The following is a 20,536-nucleotide window of genomic DNA, read 5'->3' on the forward strand; positions in this document are numbered from 1 at the left end:
CAGAGCTCTTTGCATTTGGGTTCATAGATCTCACAGGCCTGGTTTTCTTATTTGTGACTTATTTTTCCTATGGAATTTGTTAAATCAGTTCCTCCTATGCCATAAATTACTCCCCCAAAACAAGGCAGTTTGCTTTGGAAGCCAAATGAACATTCTGAGGTCCCTTGGTATCTTGTGATACAATCCATTTGTAACTGTATTTCGGAATGCGGAAATATTTAAGGAAACCAGTAAACTAGAGACGATATGCATTATTTGCCTCAGGGAAATACGTTTTTACTTCTTTGTAGCTTTGAAGTCACCAGAAAGGGAACTGAGCAGAAAGAGGAGAGGAGAGACATAGTGTTGAAAAAGGATGTTTCTGGGAGAAGTTGGAGGTGGTGGGGAAGAAGGGGGGCACCTTGAAAACCAGAACTGGTTTTAGACCACAACTCGTATGACCTGCAGAGATAGGAGGTGTTTTGCAGAGGGTGGATTAATGGCAGCCTGTTGTCTTGTGATGTCCAGATCAGACTCTGAGGCAGTTGATCAGTCAAACAACTTGGAAATGGGCCACTGGCTCAAAGATTGCACAAGGAATAAAGGCAACAGTGAGTAGAGAGAATTCCAGAAGGCTTTGTTACTCTCTTGAAGCACTCATCTTGGGTCTCTGTGCAACCTTGAATGGAATACCACTGAATTCCACCTGACGGAAACAAAAGAGGTAGGGTTGGGGTGCCCGGCTGGCCCAGTCAGTACACCATGCAAATCTATCTTGGGGTTGTAAATCTATCATGGGGTTCAAGCCCCATGTGGGGGAGGGGTAGGGGTAAGGAAATTCCTTGTGAAGTGCAACCTACCTGGCTTAGATGCTTCAAACTAACAGGTTAAAAAAAAAAAAAAAGTAACAGGGTTCCTGGGTGGCTCAGTTGGTTAAGCATCTGACTTCGGATCAGGTCATGATCTCAGGGTTTGTGGGTCTGAGCCCTGCTTTGGGCTCTCTGCTGTCAGCACAGGGTGCACTTCAGATCCTCTGTTCCCCTCTCTCTGTGCCTCTCCCGTGGGCTCTCTTTCTCTCTCAAAAATAAACAAACAAACAAACAAAAGAAACAAAGACAAAGCAAAACTTCTAGGTTTATGAAGATACATTTTGTCTTTAAGAACTCCCACCTAAATGTATTCTAGTTAGCTACATTGCAATACAGTAGCTTTCAAATTTGAAAGCAAAATAGCTTTCAATTTCAGATGATAAAACCCATGCAATTGCCACTAACTTGTAAAACTTTCTGAAGTGTTAGCTTCCATTATCATTCCCCAGCTTAACCCAGGTCATGAGTTATTCAAAGGGCTTAATCCACAGAAGGATCATTTGGATGTGTAAGTGCTTCTCAGAAAGGGAAGTGTGTCCTTGACTTCGTTTAATTTTCACCCTGATTTTGGAAGTAATGCATGTTCACTGCACAAAATGTGAAAAATAAACACAAGTGCAAAATAAGGGATAGTGTTGTCCTGTAATCCTGCCCAGCCTCCCCACCCCCCCCCCCCCCCCACCGCCTTCCACGTGTATGAAGGGAGAACACGAAGGAGCAGTTCCCCAAAGGCAGCCAAACGTGTGATGGTTGGAAACTTCTCAAAACAGTAGTCACTCAACCAGGGGCAGTTTTGCCTCCCACCCCCTGGACAGTAGATAATGCCCAGAAACATTTTTGTTGTTACAACTTGGAAGATCTTACTTGCGTGGAGTGACATGCTAAACCTCCTATGGTCCATAATATAGCCCTGCATAACAATGAACTATCCTGCCAAAGTGTTAATAGTGTCAAGGGTGAGAAACCCTGTTAATAAAGCTCTCAAAGTGTTCCAGTTCTATTTGTTTCACGACAAAATTTGCGAGTTAGGAAACTGCTGTGCCCACGACACTGGAGTCAGACTAGGTCCTTGACCGGTCAAGAGCCATTGTCAATATTTTGACACATCAGCCTCCAGACTCATGTGCAGAGACCTTTGGCACTTGTTCTGAAGTTCAGCTGCCTTGATGAGTGAGTATGTGTCCACATTTTGAAAGACAAGAGCAATCACCGGGAGCCAGCATCTCATGGCTCCAGGGGTCCCTGGCACCTCTCCCCTTCTAGAAGGAAGGGGCTCTGACCGGCAGAGGCATGAGCCAGAGGGAACACGGGGCTTAGAGAGTGGACTGAATAAGCACAAATAACCCTCTTAATACCAAAACCCATCACATGGGACCCCCAAGTTCTCTTCCTCTCTCCCAACTAACTTTGATCTCTAACTTTTTCTTTTTTCCTTCCAACTCCATAGAGGAATTTAGAGTTTTGCCTTGTGGAGATGTTTATTCACGGTTGGTATTCCATGCCTACTGTTCTGCAACTGCCTTTCTTTTGCTCAAGAATGTCTTAGAGATTGTTCCCATGTTAACAAAGGGATCTAGTTCATGTAAGTGTTGCATAGCATTCCATAGCCTGAATATACATCTCAGTTTGTTTATTTGTTTGTTTATTGAGAGAGACAGTACCCAATCTGGGGAGAGGAGCAGAGGGAAAGGGAGAGCGAATCCTAAGCAGGTTCCACACCCAAGGCAGAGCTCGACACAGGGCTTGATTCCACAACGCTGAGATCATGGCCTGAGCTGAAATCAAGAGTCTGATGTTCAACCAACTGAACCGCCCAGGCATCCTTGCATCATAGTTTGAAGTACACTTCGTCCATAGATAAACATTTAGGTCATTTCCATTACTTTACAATTAAATATAATATTGAGGGATAACCTTGATAATCATTCTTTTTTGTGTTACATGTGAGTATTTTGCTGCAGTAGATATCAAGAAATACAATTGCTTTGTAGAAGGCTGTGTTCATTTAAAATTTCAATGGAAATTCCCAAATTGTCTAAAAAATTGCTAACCTAATCTAAATTATCACTGGAATCTTTTTTTCTGTTATTTATATTCCAACTATTTTCATCCAGTTTATTCTTTATCTTTAAAATTTGGGGGTTGTCGTTCATTTTATAGGTCTTAAAATATTGAAGTATTCAAATTTATCTTTCATTTCCTTTACAACGTAGGTCTTTTGGATGTTCAAGAGGCCTCCTCTCTTTCAGTCTTCTTCGGTATTTTCTTCTAATGTTGTCATCGTTTGGACGTTTGCACTTACCCTTTAACCTCTGCAGACGAGGCTGGCTTCCTAGGCATGTCACCTGTGTACTTGTACAGGCTCTGTGCTTAGGAGGGCCCTGCAAACTATTACTAATTTTTTGTGAGGATGTGAGTGGTGTGAATGAGGCAGTATAGACATTCACTTGAATTTGAATCTTGCCTCCAATACTCATCAGCTGTGTGACACCATGCACATGTCTTAATCTTCCAATGCCTCAGATTTCTCATCTTTAAAATGGGGGTAGTGACAAGATCAAGCCCATGTCATTGTTTTGTTGGTATAATGTCATCCAGGTTAAGGCCCTTAGGACAGCATCTGGCACATAGTAAATGTGTACTGATGTTTGCTTTTATATAAGGATTTTTTCCTGTCGTCATTTTCATATATATTTTTTTTTAAGTGTCAAGACTTACCTTTCACGTGAATCTCTTTTACGCAGTACTGACCAGGTTTTGTTTTGCAGGTTCCAAGATCCAAAAGACATCCATGGAAGGGGATTGAGAGGTTGCATAATCTACAAATCACACCTCCAGCACCTCCAGGTACAGAAGATAAATAACTAACTAAATAAATAAATAAATAAAGGCAAAACAGAAGTGACGACCAGAAAGGAAAAAAGAAAAAAAAAAGAAGAAGAGACAAAGGGAGAGGGAAAAAAAATGTGATTTTCAACTGGAAAAGGTAAGCAACAATTAAAAAAAGAATTCTAAAAACTCCTATAAATTAAAATTATTTTTATTTCGAGAGTGGGAGAAATTTCAAAGCATATGCTACATTCATTCAATTGGAAGCACCCCGAACAGATACTAATTAGAAATGAGGCCAGGTGGTCTAAACAATTTAGTTGGGAAGAATTTACTCGACTCCTCAGCACCTAATTAAATCAAACCAGTTATTTAGCCAGAAATTTGAATTTCAGCCATATAGTCACTATTAGGCGGCCCCCACTTCAATGTCTATGTATTGTAGGTTCTCTGTGACTGTGTATTGTTTGATTAATGTTTACATACAGGTTATCTCCAGCATTCAAATCCAGCGTCTTAAAATGTTATTTATTTTGATTACATAGAAATGGCCCAGAGATTCTCAAACTTAGTCAGCATAAGCAAGATTGGAAGCTAGCTATTATCTAGAGGACTGGCTTCCAAATTTGACTGTGCATCTCATTTACGTAAACAGTTAAAATACAATAAACACAAATTCCCAGAGCCCCTATAGACCTGTATTAGAATATATAGGAAGTGAGGCTCAGAAATCTGTATTGTAGATATGCAGAAACAGTGGAGGGCATGTGATTGGGACATAGATGTCCAGACCAGTGTTTCAGGACCACTAGTTCCATTGAATTCAGGCAGCGCCTTTATAATAATTTCTACAGGGAGCCTTGGCTAGTGATGGAGAGCTCATCACCATTAAAAACACCTCAGCCTGTTAAAGATTCTTCTAAAATTGAGTCCAAATCTGCCTCAGTGTGCATAGTTTTCATCTTTTAACATAGGAAGATCATTGCCACGTCACTCTTACTCACTGATGACCCGAAGGAAGAGTTTATTAGACAGTTTGCACTTTGTATTTTTTCCATCTCCCTCTGCCATTTTCAGGGTTAGAAAAGATCACTTTTAAGAGAAAATAGTCGGCTGATGAGGCTAATTAACCTCTGTTGACTATTCTCATCTCAAGACACTTTGGAAATTTCACAGTTGGTTCTCTCTCTGAGTGAGGCAGACTTTCAATCCATAATCAACAATCCATCAACAAATATTTTCTTAAGAACTAAGCTTATGCCAAGGACCCTGCTAGGCAATTTACATGCATTAGCTCCATCATTGTTCACAGTAGGCCTTCGAAGCCAGTACTAAACTGCTCAAGTCTCACATGAAAGAAGACTAAATCTCAAGATTTTAAGTAGCTCGTACAAGTGGCAGAGACAGGAGTTTAAAAAAGGCTGTTGGAGGGTGCCTGGGGGGCTCAGTCAGTTACGCGTCTGACTTCGGCTCAGGTCATGATCTCACAGTTCGTGGGTTTGATCCCTGCATTGGGCTCTGTGCTGAGGGCTCGGAGCCTGAAGCCTGCTTCGGATTCTGTGTCTCCCTCTCTCTCTGCCCCTTCCCCACTCACGCTCCGTCTCTCAAAAATAAACATTGAAAAAAAATGTAAAAAATAAAAAGGTCTGTTGGAATCTCAAGCCCTTGTTCTAAGCAAGCACCCCATGTCCCTAGAGCTGCCTGCCTTTTTTGTATCCCAAACGTCCTGATCTTGCCCTCTTCTTTCTGGATGTTTTGATTCTTAGTAGATTCTGAGTCAGTTGCCTGCCCAGAATACTAGGGCTGCTTGGATCTTTAAGTCATGCCTGAGATAACTTTCCTCCTGCACTTGTGACCTCTGAGTCTCACCCCTTGCTCTTCGAGATCACTGCCTGGCTCAGAACTGTGGTGCCAGGGGCTCCTCCGTGGTGGACAGCTCTTTCTCTGCCTTGCCAGAGACCCATGGACTGTTTTCCTGGGGGAGTTCTGCTCTGGCTTCTTTCCCTCCCTTTCACATAGTCCCTCCTCCTCCTAATCCCCCCACCCAGCATCCATATCTTCTTCCTAAAACCTTGGCTCTGACGTTATTTACAGCTGAAGATGAAACCTTAGCTTTTAGGCTTTTTTGTTGACTGTATCTGTTCATTTGCTTGAGTAATTATAAATATGTTCTCAGATCCCATGTCCTTTATTCCAGTGTCTTTTTTATCTGAAAATTTATTGTTGGTTTTATTAACATTAGCACATAAATATATGTCTTTGACAACTAAATTTACAGCTTTGGGTTAAATGTAAAATGAATAGTTTCCTTAATGATTAATTCTGAAGTATGCTATACTATTTTATGACTTTATTTATTAACAGGAAACATCCAATAGATTACATTATTTATATAAATTATATAAATACAATCACATAATATATGACATATATAAATAGTATATAAATATATATTATATAAATAAATAAAATAAATTTATTTAAATTTATTTAAAATATATAAATATATATTGTATATAAATTTTTATAATGTAAATTTATATCTAAATTATATATAAATTTAAGTTATATATATAAAATATAAATGTATATATTTATACTTTATATAATATATAAAGTTCTAGAGTATATATGCTTTATATATATTTATATATTATGTATACTTTATATATTATATATACTTTATATATTTTTATATATTATACATATACTTTATATATATTTATATATTATACATATACTTTATATATTTATATAAATAAATAAATTATATAACTTAAAAATATAAGTGTATATTACATAAATATATATTATATATTAAATTACATACATAAATATATATATTCATATTTATACTTTATATAGTATGTAAAGTTCTAGAGTATATATACTTTATATATGTTTATATGTATTATACATACTTTATATTATATGTATTTTATACTTTATACATATTTATATATTATACATATACTTTATATATATTTATTAAATAAATAAATTACAAAATTAAAAAATGTAAGTATATTATATAAATATAAATATATATTAAATTACATACATATATAAATGTAAATATATATTCATATTTATATAATATATAAAGTTCTAGAGTATATATACTTTATATATTTGTATGTATTATATATACTTTATATTTATATAAAGTATATAATTTAAAAATATGAATATAGATTATATAAATATAAATATATTATATTATTATACATAAATAATCTATAATACAAATTATATAAATATAATTACATAATATGTAATATATTATATGTAATTATTTTTATAATTATATTATTGCTTATATTATTATAGCATCCATATGATTATTTAAAGGTATATTCTAAATAATATCTAGTTATTTAAATATATATTATAATCATGATGATAGTGATATTTTTTATTTTAATTTTTTTAGTGTTTATTTTTATTTTTGAGAGTTAGGGAGAGAGAAAGAGAATGCGAGCTGGGGAGGGGCAGAGAGAGAGAGAGACACAGAATGAGAAGCAGGCTCCAAGCTGTCAGCCAGAGCCCGATGCTGGGCTTGAACTCATGAACGGTGAGATCACGACCTGGGCTGAAGTCGGACCTTTAACCTACTGAGCCACCCGAGTGCCCCAGCAATGATCCTTTTAAATAACCACTCCTTACCTCCTGGCACCCATTACTTCAAGGTTTCTATTCATGCAGAATTTTCTTCTTTTATCCTCACAACTTCCCTGTGTATCTGGCAAAATTAACATGGTCCCCTCCGTAAATCATTTTTCATGGTATGCAAGACACTGGGTATGTTCTCATGTGGTCTTTCACCTATTCATATGCTCCTGTCCACATTTTTTACAAGAGACTAGTATAAGGACGTAAAATGCAAGAGAGATATTAGCTGACCAAGCACTTTAGGCATTTCAGTTGGTGACCCCAGTATTTGCTCCTCATGGTCTCCAAGTCTCAATCTTAGAATTTTATCTCTGGGATGTGTTCTAGAGTCTCCCTACTGACATGTGGTCTCCAGACCAACAGCACCAGCATCACTTAGAGGCTTGTTGGAAGTGCAAACTCAGGCCCCACCCCAACCTGCATTTTGGCGAGATTCCCAGGTGACTCATTCATCCATTAAATCTTGTTAACTTTAAAAGAACCCTGGGTGCAGCATAGAGCAATTGTCTTCGTTATCATCTTACCGCTTTACTAGAGGGAGAATCCCCATGATGGTGCTTGAACATACCTGTTGGGAGGTATTACCTTCATACATATCTAAATAATTTGAGGAGACCTAGGAATTCTGTAAAAGGAATTGGAAGTGCCCTATTATCTCCTTTATTGGTTCTTTTATAAATGAAGGAAGATGGTGAAGAGCACATTTAACAGGCAAAGTGCTAGAAGGCCCGTGTCTATGCTTATTCAATTTAATTAATTTTCTTTGCCTTTTTTATAACAGCTTCCAGCCTCCTTTGGTTAGCTCCAGCCTAGTGATAACAATAGCAACATGGGGCCGGCATCTAGCAGTGCAGTTTTCTCATCTATAAAATGGGAAATAACAGGACTTAACTCATAGGTTGTCGTGAGGGTTCAATGAATTAATACAAATGAGATGTTTAAACCAGTTCCTGGCATATCATAAATGCTCAATAAGTGTTAGCTCTAGCTGTTTAAAAGTGCTTCCTCAGGCCTTGCTATAAGCACCTTAATTACCTTATTTAAGGTCATCTTCCACTGATATTGTAATTCTGCAGTCTCTTAGATAATTTCCCCTCTTTTTGATTTATGCTTTCTTAATGACTTACCATCCAAGAGGCAGAGTAAGGTAAAAACATCACTGAAGACAATCCTCATTCTTTGATTTCTAGCCAAAAAAAGAAAATGGAAGGAAAGATACATCCCACATTAAATCTTTCCTGGGGAGGAAGTAATAAAGTTACACATTTATGTTAGCTATTATAAAAAGGGAAATAACTAGCTGAGTTTTATTTTCTTCATTAAGACATGAAAGAGGGAAACTAAGGTAACTGTCTTTATCAAAAACTCACCATAAAACTTCTAGTTCCAGAATATTTTAAGTTTAGCTGTCTTTTTTATTACCAAATACCATTCCCTCCCTTACTTTCTTTCCTGAAATATAATTGCTTACAACAAAAACAAAAAAATGAAATGAGATTGATAATGTATAGAGAATAATACCCTGTTAAAAATCCTTCTAACTATTAGCCTAAAGGAAAATATTTATGTATGCGTTCTCATAAACTAATGCTTTCACTGCACATGATCATATTTATAAGGTAAAACATTACATGATAGTTAACAATAGTTAATACTTCTTAAAATTATGGGAAAGAAATAGATTGGCTAAAAAATAGCATTTTTTGACCTTTTCATTTATGACCTACCTGCCTTCTTGAAGGTTTTTGGGGAATTTTCCTAGGTTTGAATTTTTTTAGAGGTTAATGACGAGTAAAATTTCTGACGTAATGAAGTCCGTTGTAACTGAAACCAACAAGGCAAGTTCCTGATCTACTACATTCCAAACAGTTTAAACAGTAAAAATCATCCAAGTCCAAGGAAATAGACAGGAACTTTTTCACTTGAGCACGCCTATGTCTACAGAACTTAAGTTCCTTACTCATAAAATCAATACAAGACTAAGTCAACACTTAAACTGATTAACTTTAAATTTGGCTAAAGATTTTTATGTTTACTATGCTATATATTAGTTCAGATGTACAGAGCCTTCTGGGCATATATTTCTTCATTATATAAATTAGTTGGTTTTGATTAAAAAAAATACCATATAATCTTTATAGCAGAACTTAGTTGGTGTATTCAGAAAGCCATTTGATTTTAAAAAATAATGTTTATTTCTAAATGAATATTTAGTTCCAAATTAATGCATTCTTTTTGAAACAAAATACCAAGAATAGTAACATCCCACTTGACCACGTTCCCACCAAACCCCGCGGCTTCCCCAAATGTAACCACATTATCAATATGTTGGATATCTTTTTTTTAAAGCTTTTTATTTAAATTCATGGTCGTTAACACACAGTGTTATATTCGTTTCTGACGTACAATACAGTGCTTCAACACTCCCACACGTCACCTGGTGCTCATCGCAAGTGCACTACTTAATCCCTATCATGTATTTCACCTATCCCTCTCCCTTCTGGTAACCATCAGTTTGTACTCTATATTTAAGAGTCTATTTTCTTGGGGCACTTGGGTGGCTCAGTCGGTTGAGCATTCGACTTGGGCTCGGGTCATGATCTCCTGGTTTGTGAGTTCAAACCCCCATTGGGCTCACTGCTGTCAGTGCAGAGCCCGCTTCGGGTACTCTGTCTCTCTTTCTCTCAAAAATTAAATAAACATAAAAAAATAAATAAAAATTCTTGAACCTTGTCTTTAAAAAAGAAGAGTCTATTTTCTTGGTCTGCCTCTCCTTTTCCCCCGTTTGTTCATTTGTTTTGTTTCTTAAATTCTACATATGGGTGAAATCCTGTGGTATTTTATTTTTTTAAATAATCTCTATACCCAACATGGGGCTCAAAATTGCAATCTGGAGATCAAGAGTCCTACACTCTACCGAATGAGCCAGCCAGATGCGATATATATTTTTAAAGGTTCTATGGGGTGCATGGGTTATTTCAGCATCTGACTCTTGGTTTTGGCTGAGGTCAAGATCTCAGGGTTGTGGTATTGAGCCCCATGTTGGGCTCTATGCTGAGTGTGGAGCCTGCTTAAGATCCTCTCTTTCCCTCTGCCTCTCCTCCACTTGCACTCTCTCTCCCTCTAAAAAACAAAACAAAACAAAGCAAACCAAAACCAAAACCGAAACAAAAAAGGTTCTGTAATGTTTAACCATATGGATTTACTATAATTTATTTAATAATTTTCACAGATTGGGTATTTCTCATATTTTTGTTCATGTTTGAATATCTCTCTAGGATAAATTTATAGAAATGGAATTACTAGGACCAAGACATAAACCTTATTTAAAGCTTTTGACACAGATTAGCAAATTATTTTATTTTATTTTATTTTATTTTATTTTATTTTATTTTTTATTTTTACTTTTTTTTACTTTTTTTATTTTTTTATTTATTTTTGAGACAGAGAGAGACAGAGCATGAATGGGGGAGGGTCAGAGAGAGAGGGAGACACAGAATCGGAAGCAGGCTCCAGGCTCTGAGCCATCAGCCCAGAGCCCGACGCAGGGCTCGAACTCACGGACCGCGAGATCGTCACCTGAGCTGAAGTCGGACACTCAACCGACTGAGCCACCCAGGCGCCCCAGCAAATTTTTTTTTAAAAAAATACCAATTTAGACCAATGTGTGACATATTCATTTTCAAATCCCCAGTGCTTAGCTAGCACTTTGCCTACACTATAATAAACTCTCAGTGGATGCTGCTTATTTTTTTCTTTTCCTCCTGGACATTTTCCTTTTGCTTACGTATCTTTATTACGAGCTCGTCTTTGGCTCTGATGGCGCAGTGGCAGGCAATTATTTCCTTGAATCAAGATGACATTATCTGATTAGTCAGTCCTCAAAGCTATGTTTATATAGGTATAACCTCTTAGGTAGTAATCATGAGACTATTTTCCTTGATATACAGTGTCTATACCTTCTTTCCTTTAATGAGAATTTGTTTTTCATATTCTTTCTAATTGATATCTATAGGAAATAGGTTTTGGTGAAAGCAAAGAGTTCAGTATGGATTGTGGGGTCCTGAAAGTGGCCCCTGGGTGTCTTGGAGCTCAGGGATGGAAATTTCTATCTGAGATGCTCAAGGAAAGGTGACTGGATATAAAATAATGATACTCAAGTAAATCGCAGTAGATAACTATATGATTGCATTGAGCATATGAAGTTCAAGAAGGGGCAACACAAATGTATAGCGACTGAAGATAAAATAGTGGTTAACTCTGGGAAAGCAGGCTGAACTGAGAAGGAGCACGAGAACACTTCTTTGGGTGAAATGAAAATGTTCTATATTCAATTGGAATGGTGGACATATGTTTACACAAATGTAAAATGTTATCGAGCCGTACATCTTGCATTTGTGCATTTTAATGAAAAATACCTTCAGGGGTTTATGTGTTTTCACTTCCCTTCTTATAGGGGCAAGTCAGTGGGAAAGTTTGCAAGTACCCCCATGTGAATTAGGAATTTACTAAATTGTAAATTAGCGGAGTGATGTTATTTATTCAAAAGGTATTTATTCATGTCTACTATATTCCAGATGTGTTGGTTTCCGTTAATAAGATCATTCTGGTAGAAGAGTGAAAGTTAGGTTGGCAAAAGTGATACTGGAAGCAGGGAGAAAGTTAGGAAGATGTTACACTGGTTCAGTTAAGAGACGATAAAACCTGGAACTAGAGCAGAAGCAGAAGGGATGGGAAAGAGGAAATGAACGAGAGACATGCTAAGGGCTGTGTGTACAATCTCTTAACCTACTGGTCTGTGTGTGAGGGAACAGCTTAGTTCTAACCTTTCTACTTTAGCACATCACTCAACATCGTGTTAATCAATGATCTCTTTATATTCTTCCTCACCACGTTGCGAGCCCTTGAGCAAAGAAATGCCGTCTTGGTATCTCCAGTTTGTGGCAGGATGCCTGGCACATAGCAGGTGCTTGGTAAATGTGTGCCAATTAATGGAATATCTTTTTATTTTTAAATTTTTTAATTATTGAAGGGTAGTGGACATGCAATGTTATATTAGTTTCAGGCATATAACATAGTGATTTGGCAGTTCTATATATTACTCAGTCCTCACCACAATAAGTGTAGTTGCCATTTGTCACATACACAGTTATTATAGTATTAGTGACACTGTACTTTACATCTCTGTGATTCATTTATTTTCTAAGTGGAAGTTTGTACCTCTTAATCTCCTTCACCTACCCATTCCCCCGCCTACCTCCTCTCTGGCAACGACTAGTTTGTCCTGTATATTCAAGTGTCTGTTTGGTTTTCTTTTGTTTGTTTGTTCAGTTTTTTTACTTTTTTAGGTTCCACATACAAGTGAAATCATATGGTATTTGTTTTTGCTGGTCTGACTTATTTCACTTAGCATAATGCCTTCTAGGTTCATCCATATTGTCACAAATGGCAACGTCTCATTCTTTTTTTAGGGCTGGGTAATATTCCTGTGTGTGTGTGTGTGTGTGTGTGTGTGCGCGCGCGTGTGCGCGCGCACACACACACACACCACATTTTCTTTATCCATTTATCTATCAGTGGACATTTGGGTTACTTTTACATCTTGTCTATCATAAATAATCCTTCAAGAAACATAGGGGTACTGTGGCCCTTGGTGGCTCCGTCAGTTGAGTGTCTGATTTGTGATTTCAGCTCAGGTCATGATCTCATCGTTTGTAAGATCGAGCCCCACATTGGGCTCTGTGCTGACAGCACGGAGCCTGCTTGGGATTGTCTCTCCCCCACTCTCTCTGCCCCTCCGCCACTCTCTCTCAAAATAAATAAACATTAAAAAAATAAACATAAGGGTGCATATATCTTTTTCAGATTAATGTATTCATTTTCTTTGGGTAAATGCCTAACAGTAGAATTTCTGGATCATATGGTATTTCTGTTTTTAATTTTGTGAGGTACCTCCATACTGTTTTCCTTAGTGGTTGTACCAATTTATAGTCCCACTACCAATGCACAGGAGTTCTATTTTCTACATATGCTCACCAACACTTGTTATTTCTTGTATTTCCATGTGTCTGTTGCCCATCTGGATGTCTTCTTTGGAAAAATGTCTATACTCATCCTCTGCCCATGTTTGAAGTGGATTGTTTGGTCTTTTGGGGTTCAGTTGTATAAGTTCTTTATATATTTTGGAGATTAACCTTTTCTCAGGCATATACTTTGCAAAAATCTTCTCCCATTCAGTATGTTTCCTTTTTGTTTTGTTGATGGTTTTCTTTGCTAGGTAAAACCTTTTCGTTTGGGAAATGAGATATTTTTGGCAGCAGGAAGATCAGGGGAAAGAATGCAGGAGTAGTGTAAGGTCAAAAGGCTGTGAGAGGGGTAAGTGGCAAGGATGAGCAATGAGATTGGATCTTGGGCTGGTATGGGCTGAAGTTCCACGTGGTGTTTAAGGTCTAAGGGCACGAGCAAACCCTAGTTTTTTCTAAGGGTTGTTTTGCTATCTTTTTAGATAGTTCTCCCCTGATACTTAGAAGGAAGAATTTGCTGGCCTCTAGGATGTCACCTTCTGAATGAAATCCTAGAATTTAAGCTAGCTGGGAGTCCAGGGTCTTTAAAGTTGGATAGGCTGAAACACCGCGGGAGAGCTCTCTCTAAGCAAATCAGGACAGGATTGTCTGCCTCCCTGGATGGTCACCTCTGTGATAATACAAAGACATCGCATGATCTTAAGTAATTCACTTCATCCTGGGCCTTAATTTTCTCCACTCTGTTATGAAGGGGCTTGATTATAATATTCTGTAGTTCTCTCAGCTCATAAACTTGGTAGCTTTATTTCAGTCCTCCAGTTGTTTGTGAGCAGAAGGAGGAACTCTAAGCCTGCAGCTTAGACAAAACATCCTTAGTAGAAGCAAATGATATTTTATACTCTACAAACCTTGATTTCTTACCTACAGAAAGAGGAGTGTGTATGACGTAAATGGGCTGGTGCCTGTCCTGTGGACACAGGACCACTAGTGAGTCACATTTTGGATGCTTCCCTGTTTTCTGGTATATACTGTGATGAGGAAAAATGTGAAGGGGCATCATTTTAGCTTTATGCTGAGGAGGATAAGAGCAGGACTCAAAAGTGCTCTAATACTTATGGTAAGAGGAGTGATTTAATTGTGGAGCCCATGTAATCCCATTCTCTGCTGAGGACTAATGCTGAATTATATTGCAATGGAGCTAGAAAACACTGCCAGCCACCTGCAGCATCCAGAGGTGGAATATTCTTTCCTCTTTCTTGTTTTGGTTTAAAAGTCAACTACTCTTGGGATGCCTGGGTGGCTCAATGAGTTAAACGTCTGACTTTAGCTCAGGTCATGATCTCACGGCTTGTGAGTTCGAGCCCCGCATCAGGCTCTGTGCTGACAGCTCAGAGCCTGGAGCCTGCTTTGGATTCTGCGTCCCTCTCTCGCTCTGCCCCTCCTCTGCTCATGCTCTCTCTCTCTCTCTCTCTCTCTCTCTCTCTCTTTCTCTCTCAAGAATAAATAAACGTTAAAATAATTTTTTAAAAAGTCTACTGGGGGCGCCTGGGTGGCGCAGTCGGTTAAGCGTCCGACTTCAGCCAGGTCACGATCTCGCGGTCCGTGAGTTCGAGCCCCGTGTCAGGCTCTGGGCTGATGGCTCGGAGCCTGGAGCCTGTTTCCGATTCTGTGTCTCCCTCTCTCTCTGCCCCTCCCCCGTTCATGCTCTGTCTCTCTCTGTCCCAAAAAAAAAAAAAAAAAAAAAAAAAAAAAATATATATATATATATATATATATAAGTCTACTGTACTTTTTAAGTGGCTTTGACTTATTTAGCTTAGACAGAAGTTGCTAATTTATCATTTCTCCACCCTTAGTCCTATAAATGATGTTTTGAATAAAAAGTGTTGCATGGTCAGATAAGTTTGGAAAAAAATGTATATGATTCTGTATTATAGAAAACTTAAATATACTTTGCACTGGCAGAACTTCTGAGAATTACTGAGTTGTTTTAACCTGATCTTGCCTGAATTCATTTGACCAGTCAGCTATTTTTCCTTTCAGTGTTTCTTGATATCTTTGACAGGAGGTTGGGATCTGAAGAGTGTCTCACTAGTAACCATAATCACCATAAAGATAATAATTGCTTGCAATTCTTTCTCACCCCACATTCCACAAAGCATGGGACCATAATTAACCTTTAAAAAGCCTTCTGATATTAAGGATAGGAAACATTTGTATTCTCATTTGGGGAGATTCAGGGTCAAGAGGTTATAAGAGTTCCTTAACATGACACAATGAATAGATGGAGATCTGGGACAAAAAACACCAAAGTGTCCTCATTATTCATGAGGCTGCTAGTCTGAACTTCTTTTAAGGGTTACAGAGATGTCACAGTAGAATGTGAATATTGTAGTTTATTGTAGTTAATAACTAGAGTCTATAGCAGTTCAAGATCCTAACCAAACTTTAGATATTGCCGTCTATTAATTTGTTCAGTAATTATTTATTGGTCTCCTACTCTGTATCTGGTGCTATGCAGTTACAGCAAAAGACAAGGTAAACATCAGCTTGCCCCCATATTCTACTGAGAGAGAAAGAAAACCAGAAAGTAAATATATACACGTATAAAAATAAATAAAATGACATCAAAAGATAAGAAAATAAATAAGTGTGACAGAAAGTGATAGTGGATAGGGAATCTCTATTAGAATTCCAGCAGGTGTTATGGGTTGAATTGTGCCCCTCCAAAGTTCATATGAAGTCCTAACCCCTATACATCAGAATGGAAATAGGGTCATCGCAGATGTAGTTTACAACGATGAGGTCATTAGAGTAATTCCTAGTCCAAGAAGACTGGTGTCTTTATAAAAAGGAGAAAGTTGTACACAGAGACACATACACAGGGAGAACATCACGTTAAGATGAGGGCAGAGATTGGGATGATGTGCTTACAAGCCAAGGAATGTCAAAGATTGCCAGCAATCCACCGATCCCTAGGGGACAGGCATCGAACAGATAGATTCTTCCTCACAGCCCTGTTGACAACTCGAACTTGGGTATCCAGCCTCCAGAACTGTGAGACAATAAGTTTCTATTGTTTAGGCCACCCAGTTTGTGGTACTTTGTTGTGGCAGCCCTAGGAAACCAATATACCAGGAAACAGATGGCATGCTCGAGGAAAAAGAATGTAATGAAGGGAAACTAACAATGGATGCTGAAACATTCCAGGCCTCCAAATAGGAAGAAACTGTTACACCTGGGCCTGGAGGGATGAGGGAAAGGAGCCATTCGTGGAGCCCTATGGGAGGCTATGCCTATAAAAGTCGCCAACTGTTAGAAACTTTGGTACAGGAACATGGCCACCACTGACCAGCAACCTAGTGTCGGGGGAGCCAGGGAAATAAATACCCAGATCTTTCTTTCCTCCTGTCCTTCTATTTTCTGTCATGGCTCCCCATTGGCAAAACCCAATGGAAAGAGAGATCAAGGAGGCCTGATTGATTTATCCCACGAAGGTCAGCTTTCTAGTGAACAGAGTAGGTATAGGTAGATGGTGGATCCAGAGGAACAAATAGAAAATAGTTAGCAGTGGTTAGAGATGATCTTTTTTGAGGAGATAACATTTGAGCTGAAACTTCAGTGAAGCAGATATCATAGGGAAGTGTGCTCCTACAGAGGAAACAGCAAGAATAAAAGACTTGAGGTGGGCATGGACTAGTATATTTGAGAAACAGGAAGACAGCCAGAGGGTCCATAGTGTGAGGAGCTCAGGGGAGCATGTACATGATCAGCTCAGAGAGGTGGACAGTCATTGGAGCATTTAAAGCCTTGTGAAATGAGGGTACGACTTTTATTGTAAGTGTAATGGAAAGCAAATGGAGAATTTTAAGTTATTGAGATGTGATGTGAGGATCACTTTAGCTGCTCTGTGGTGCCTCATTGTAGGAGGGTTAGTATAGAAGCAGGTCCCTGCTTAGGAGGCAGTAGAGGTGGCCAGATGAGCTACACGAAGGTGGTAAAAAAGGAGGTGGAGAGAAGTGGACAGATTGAGGGCCTGTGTTTAAAATAGGGAAGACGGGACTCGTTCTTGTATTGCATGTGGGAAGAAAGGAAAAATGAGGAATCAAGGTTGATGTCTAGGTTCTTTGGCTTGAGGGATTCAATGGTTATCATGATATTTACTGAGATAGGGAAATTAGGGAAAGAGAAAATTTGAGAGGAAGACCTTGAATTCTGATTGGGATACATTAGGTTTTAAATATCCTGTAAACTTCCAAGTAAAGATGTCAAGTAGCAGCTGGCTGTGAGTCTCAATCTCAGGAGAGAAGTCAGGGCTGGAAATATAAATTTGATGTGTTATTTGAAGCATGTATACAAGATTGGATAGAATTGCCTACTGCAAGATTATACATAGAGAAGAGATGTCTTTTTCTGGCAATACGAAAAGCTAGAGATTTTGAAACTCATGTCTGCTACGTGACATCTAAAAATACTCAACAACAACAATTAAAAAAAAGAAAACCCTTTTGAGATAATCTGATGAGCCCTTTAAGAAACTAATGGAAATCCTCTGAGGTTAGGAATAAAGAGGTATAGGAAAACCTGGAGGTACATGACATGGACAGAATATTTGTGTTCCCTGCCCCCGATTTCATATGTTGGAGCCCTAACCCCACCCCTCAGCCCCAGTGTGACTGTATTTAGAGATGGGACCTTTAAGGAACTAACTAAAGTAAAATGAGGCTATAAGAGTGGCACCCTGATCTGATAGGATTAGTGTCTTTATAAGAAGACACCAGACCTCATACTTCCCCCTAGTTCCCCCAGCATGCAATTGTTGAAGGAAGGTCCACATGAAGACAAGACACAGGGAGAAGGTGGCCATCTACAATCCAGGCAGAGGATTTTCACCACAAACCAAATTTACTAAAATATTGATCTTGAACTTCCAGCCTTCAGAGCTGTGAGTAAATAAATTGTTTAAGCTGCCTGATCTGTGATATTTTGTCCTGGCAGCCTGAGCAGACTATGACAGTAAGTGAACCCTGAATCCTTTGCATATATTAAAGCCACTGGATGTGGGTGACCTACAGCTTTGGAGCATTAGGGATATTGGAGGCAAATTCTTGGGTCAGTGCAGGACATAGATTTACCACCTTACATAGTAACCACCTTATACAAATCCGGGACATAGGAAAAGCTGTGTCCTTGGGTAAAGGGTGAATTAGAAAAAGAAGACTTGCCCCTCAGAAGCAGACTTCAATGTTGGCTTTGGTATTATTAGGAGGAGGTAAAAGAAAAGAAATGCCTCCTCTTAAGAATCCCTTTCATAGATTTGGCTGAATTTATATTATCTCTGTGGTCTTAAGAGCTACAGGTTAAGGATTGAAGTTTCTTTTTTTTTTTAATTTTAAAGATTTTATTTTTAAGTAATCTCCATACCCAATGTGGGGGTCAAAGTCACAATCCCAAGATCAAGAGTCACACATCTCCAACAATTGAGCCAGCCAGGTGCCTGTGGGAATTCGAGTTTAAAGTAGGCTCTAGTGTCCTCAGGTAGAGTAAAACCAGCACAAATCCTCCTTGGAGGACTCTTCCTTCATCTTGGACCTCAAAGAATCCCAAAAAGTTAAAGCAAGCTTAAAACACATAAGGAAATAAGTTACTTTGAACAAGTGTTAGCAGAAACAATACGCAGAACTAGAATTGCAAGATATTTAAATTTGGAATTATTAGATACAGGATACAAAAGAGTTTTTTTAGTGCTTACCAAAATAAAAGAAAGAAACAAAACCTAACAAAAGAAATAAAAGATTACCAAATCGGGCAAATAGATGGGGGGGAAAAAAAAGCAAATTCAATTTACAAGAATACAACATTTAATAGTTTATCAACAAATGTTTGTTGAGCACCTGTCATGAAACAGGCACTCCTCTAGTGGTTGGGTTTCCTGCAGTGAACAAAATAAGCAAACGTATTTGACCTTATAGAGCTCAGTGTCTAGATGGGGCAATAACTAAAATTTAAATATAGTGTAAGGGTTGGAGGGCAGGCAAGCTTACGTAAGAACTGGTGAAGTAGAAAAGAAATCTAAAGAAGCAACACAGAAATCAACAAAGAAATAAAACCACCACCACAAAATAAAGAACAGAATTCTGCATAGAAATACAAAGACATGAAAAAAATGTGACAGATTAAGTGATAGCAAGGGTGTAAAAGATGAAGTTACAAAAGGAGATAAAAGAAAAAAGTAGGAAGAGCAACTTGCAAAAGTTAATGGTTGATAACTTCATGAGAGTCATGGTTTTTCAGATTCTTATTATAGAAGTAAGATGTTAAAAGTAGCCCGAGAGAAACGACACTTCATAAACAAAGCCTGGCAATGACACTGACACTTGACTTCTGAAGAGTAGAACCCAGAAGATGCGGAGGAGTGTCTTCAGTGTGCTGAGATAAAATAACCAGCAACCTGGAACGTGTATGCAGAAAAACTGTACTTAAAGAATGAAGATTAATTAAAGAACTTTCAATACAAGAAAAAAATTGAGTCTACTTCCCCCCAAAACCCAAATATGCCCAAATAAATTTCTCACAGGTATACTTCAAGGAAAAGGAAAATGGTCCCCAAAATGGTTTGAGACACAAGACAAAATAGTGAGTAAAGATTATGGTAAACTCTCTAGGACTATATAAACAAATACTGATATTCTAAAATGCTAATAATGCTTAAATTATGGCATTAAAATTAAGATAGAGCTAAAACGTAGGGTCATAATTGCATATGAAAGAGAAAGGTAATTACATCCAAAACATTTCAAAATCTTTATATTGTATGTGAGGCAAGTAAAGACGAACTTTATATTTTGTTAAGCTGAGTGTCCGTTTAGTGACTAAGAGAATAGAAATAAGGTGTATATCTTCCAAACCAATTAAGGGATAAAATGGAAGGAGAAAAAATATCTACAGTCAGTGTAAATGTAAGGAGAAAGGGGGAGGGAGAGAGAGCGAGAGAGGGAGGAAGAGAGAGAGAGGTGGAGGAAGGGAGAAAGAAGGGGCAGGAAAAAACAAAAGCTTGAAATGTGATGGAAAAATAAACCCAAATGTATCAGTAATCACAATAAATTTAAATGGACTTAATTCTACAGTTAAAGATCATAGATTCTCAGAATAGCTTTTCAAAAA

General features: G+C 38.0%; 2 protein-coding genes across 2 annotated transcripts in view; one reads left to right on the forward strand and one right to left on the reverse strand.

The window, feature by feature from the left end:
* The window catches only part of CD4H9orf85 (chromosome D4 C9orf85 homolog), a 126,088-nt gene extending 122,300 nt beyond the window's left edge, over positions 1-3,788 (forward strand). The window contains exon 4 of the transcript XR_009603170.3: positions 3,617-3,788. The gene's annotated coding sequence lies outside the window, so the exon portion shown is untranslated. The remainder of the gene's footprint in view (positions 1-3,616) is intronic.
* On the reverse strand, positions 252-9,199 carry CD4H9orf57 (chromosome D4 C9orf57 homolog). Its single transcript, XM_060610074.2, has 4 exons — positions 9,077-9,199; positions 8,477-8,535; positions 3,567-3,716; positions 252-685 (listed from the first exon to the last, which is right to left on the reverse strand). Exons 2-4 carry the CDS (start codon positions 8,523-8,525, stop codon positions 561-563), a joined length of 324 nt encoding a protein of 107 aa, XP_060466057.1. The 5' UTR covers positions 8,526-8,535; positions 9,077-9,199; the 3' UTR covers positions 252-560.
* Positions 9,200-20,536: the final 11,337 nt, after the last annotated feature.

This window comes from Panthera onca, chromosome D4 (assembly GCF_046562875.1).
Source record: "Panthera onca isolate mPanOnc1 chromosome D4, mPanOnc1 haplotype 2, whole genome shotgun sequence".
In the NCBI taxonomy this organism is placed as follows: Eukaryota; Metazoa; Chordata; class Mammalia; order Carnivora; family Felidae; genus Panthera; species Panthera onca.

What these genes read in the sequence shown, in the direction of transcription:
- CD4H9orf57 (XM_060610074.2), bottom strand. Translation starts at nt 8,525, where the DNA reads ATGAGGATTGTCTTCAGTGATGTTTTTACCTTACTCTGCCTCTTGGAT. An exon ending in CTTACTCTGCCTCTTGGATG is followed by an intron (nt 3,717 to 8,476) that starts GTAAGTCATTAA and finishes TTATTTATTTAG; the next exon opens with TTAGTTATTTATCTTCTGTA. An exon ending in AAAAGAGATTCACGTGAAAG is followed by an intron (nt 686 to 3,566) that starts GTAAGTCTTGAC and finishes TGTTTCCGTCAG; the next exon opens with GTGGAATTCAGTGGTATTCC.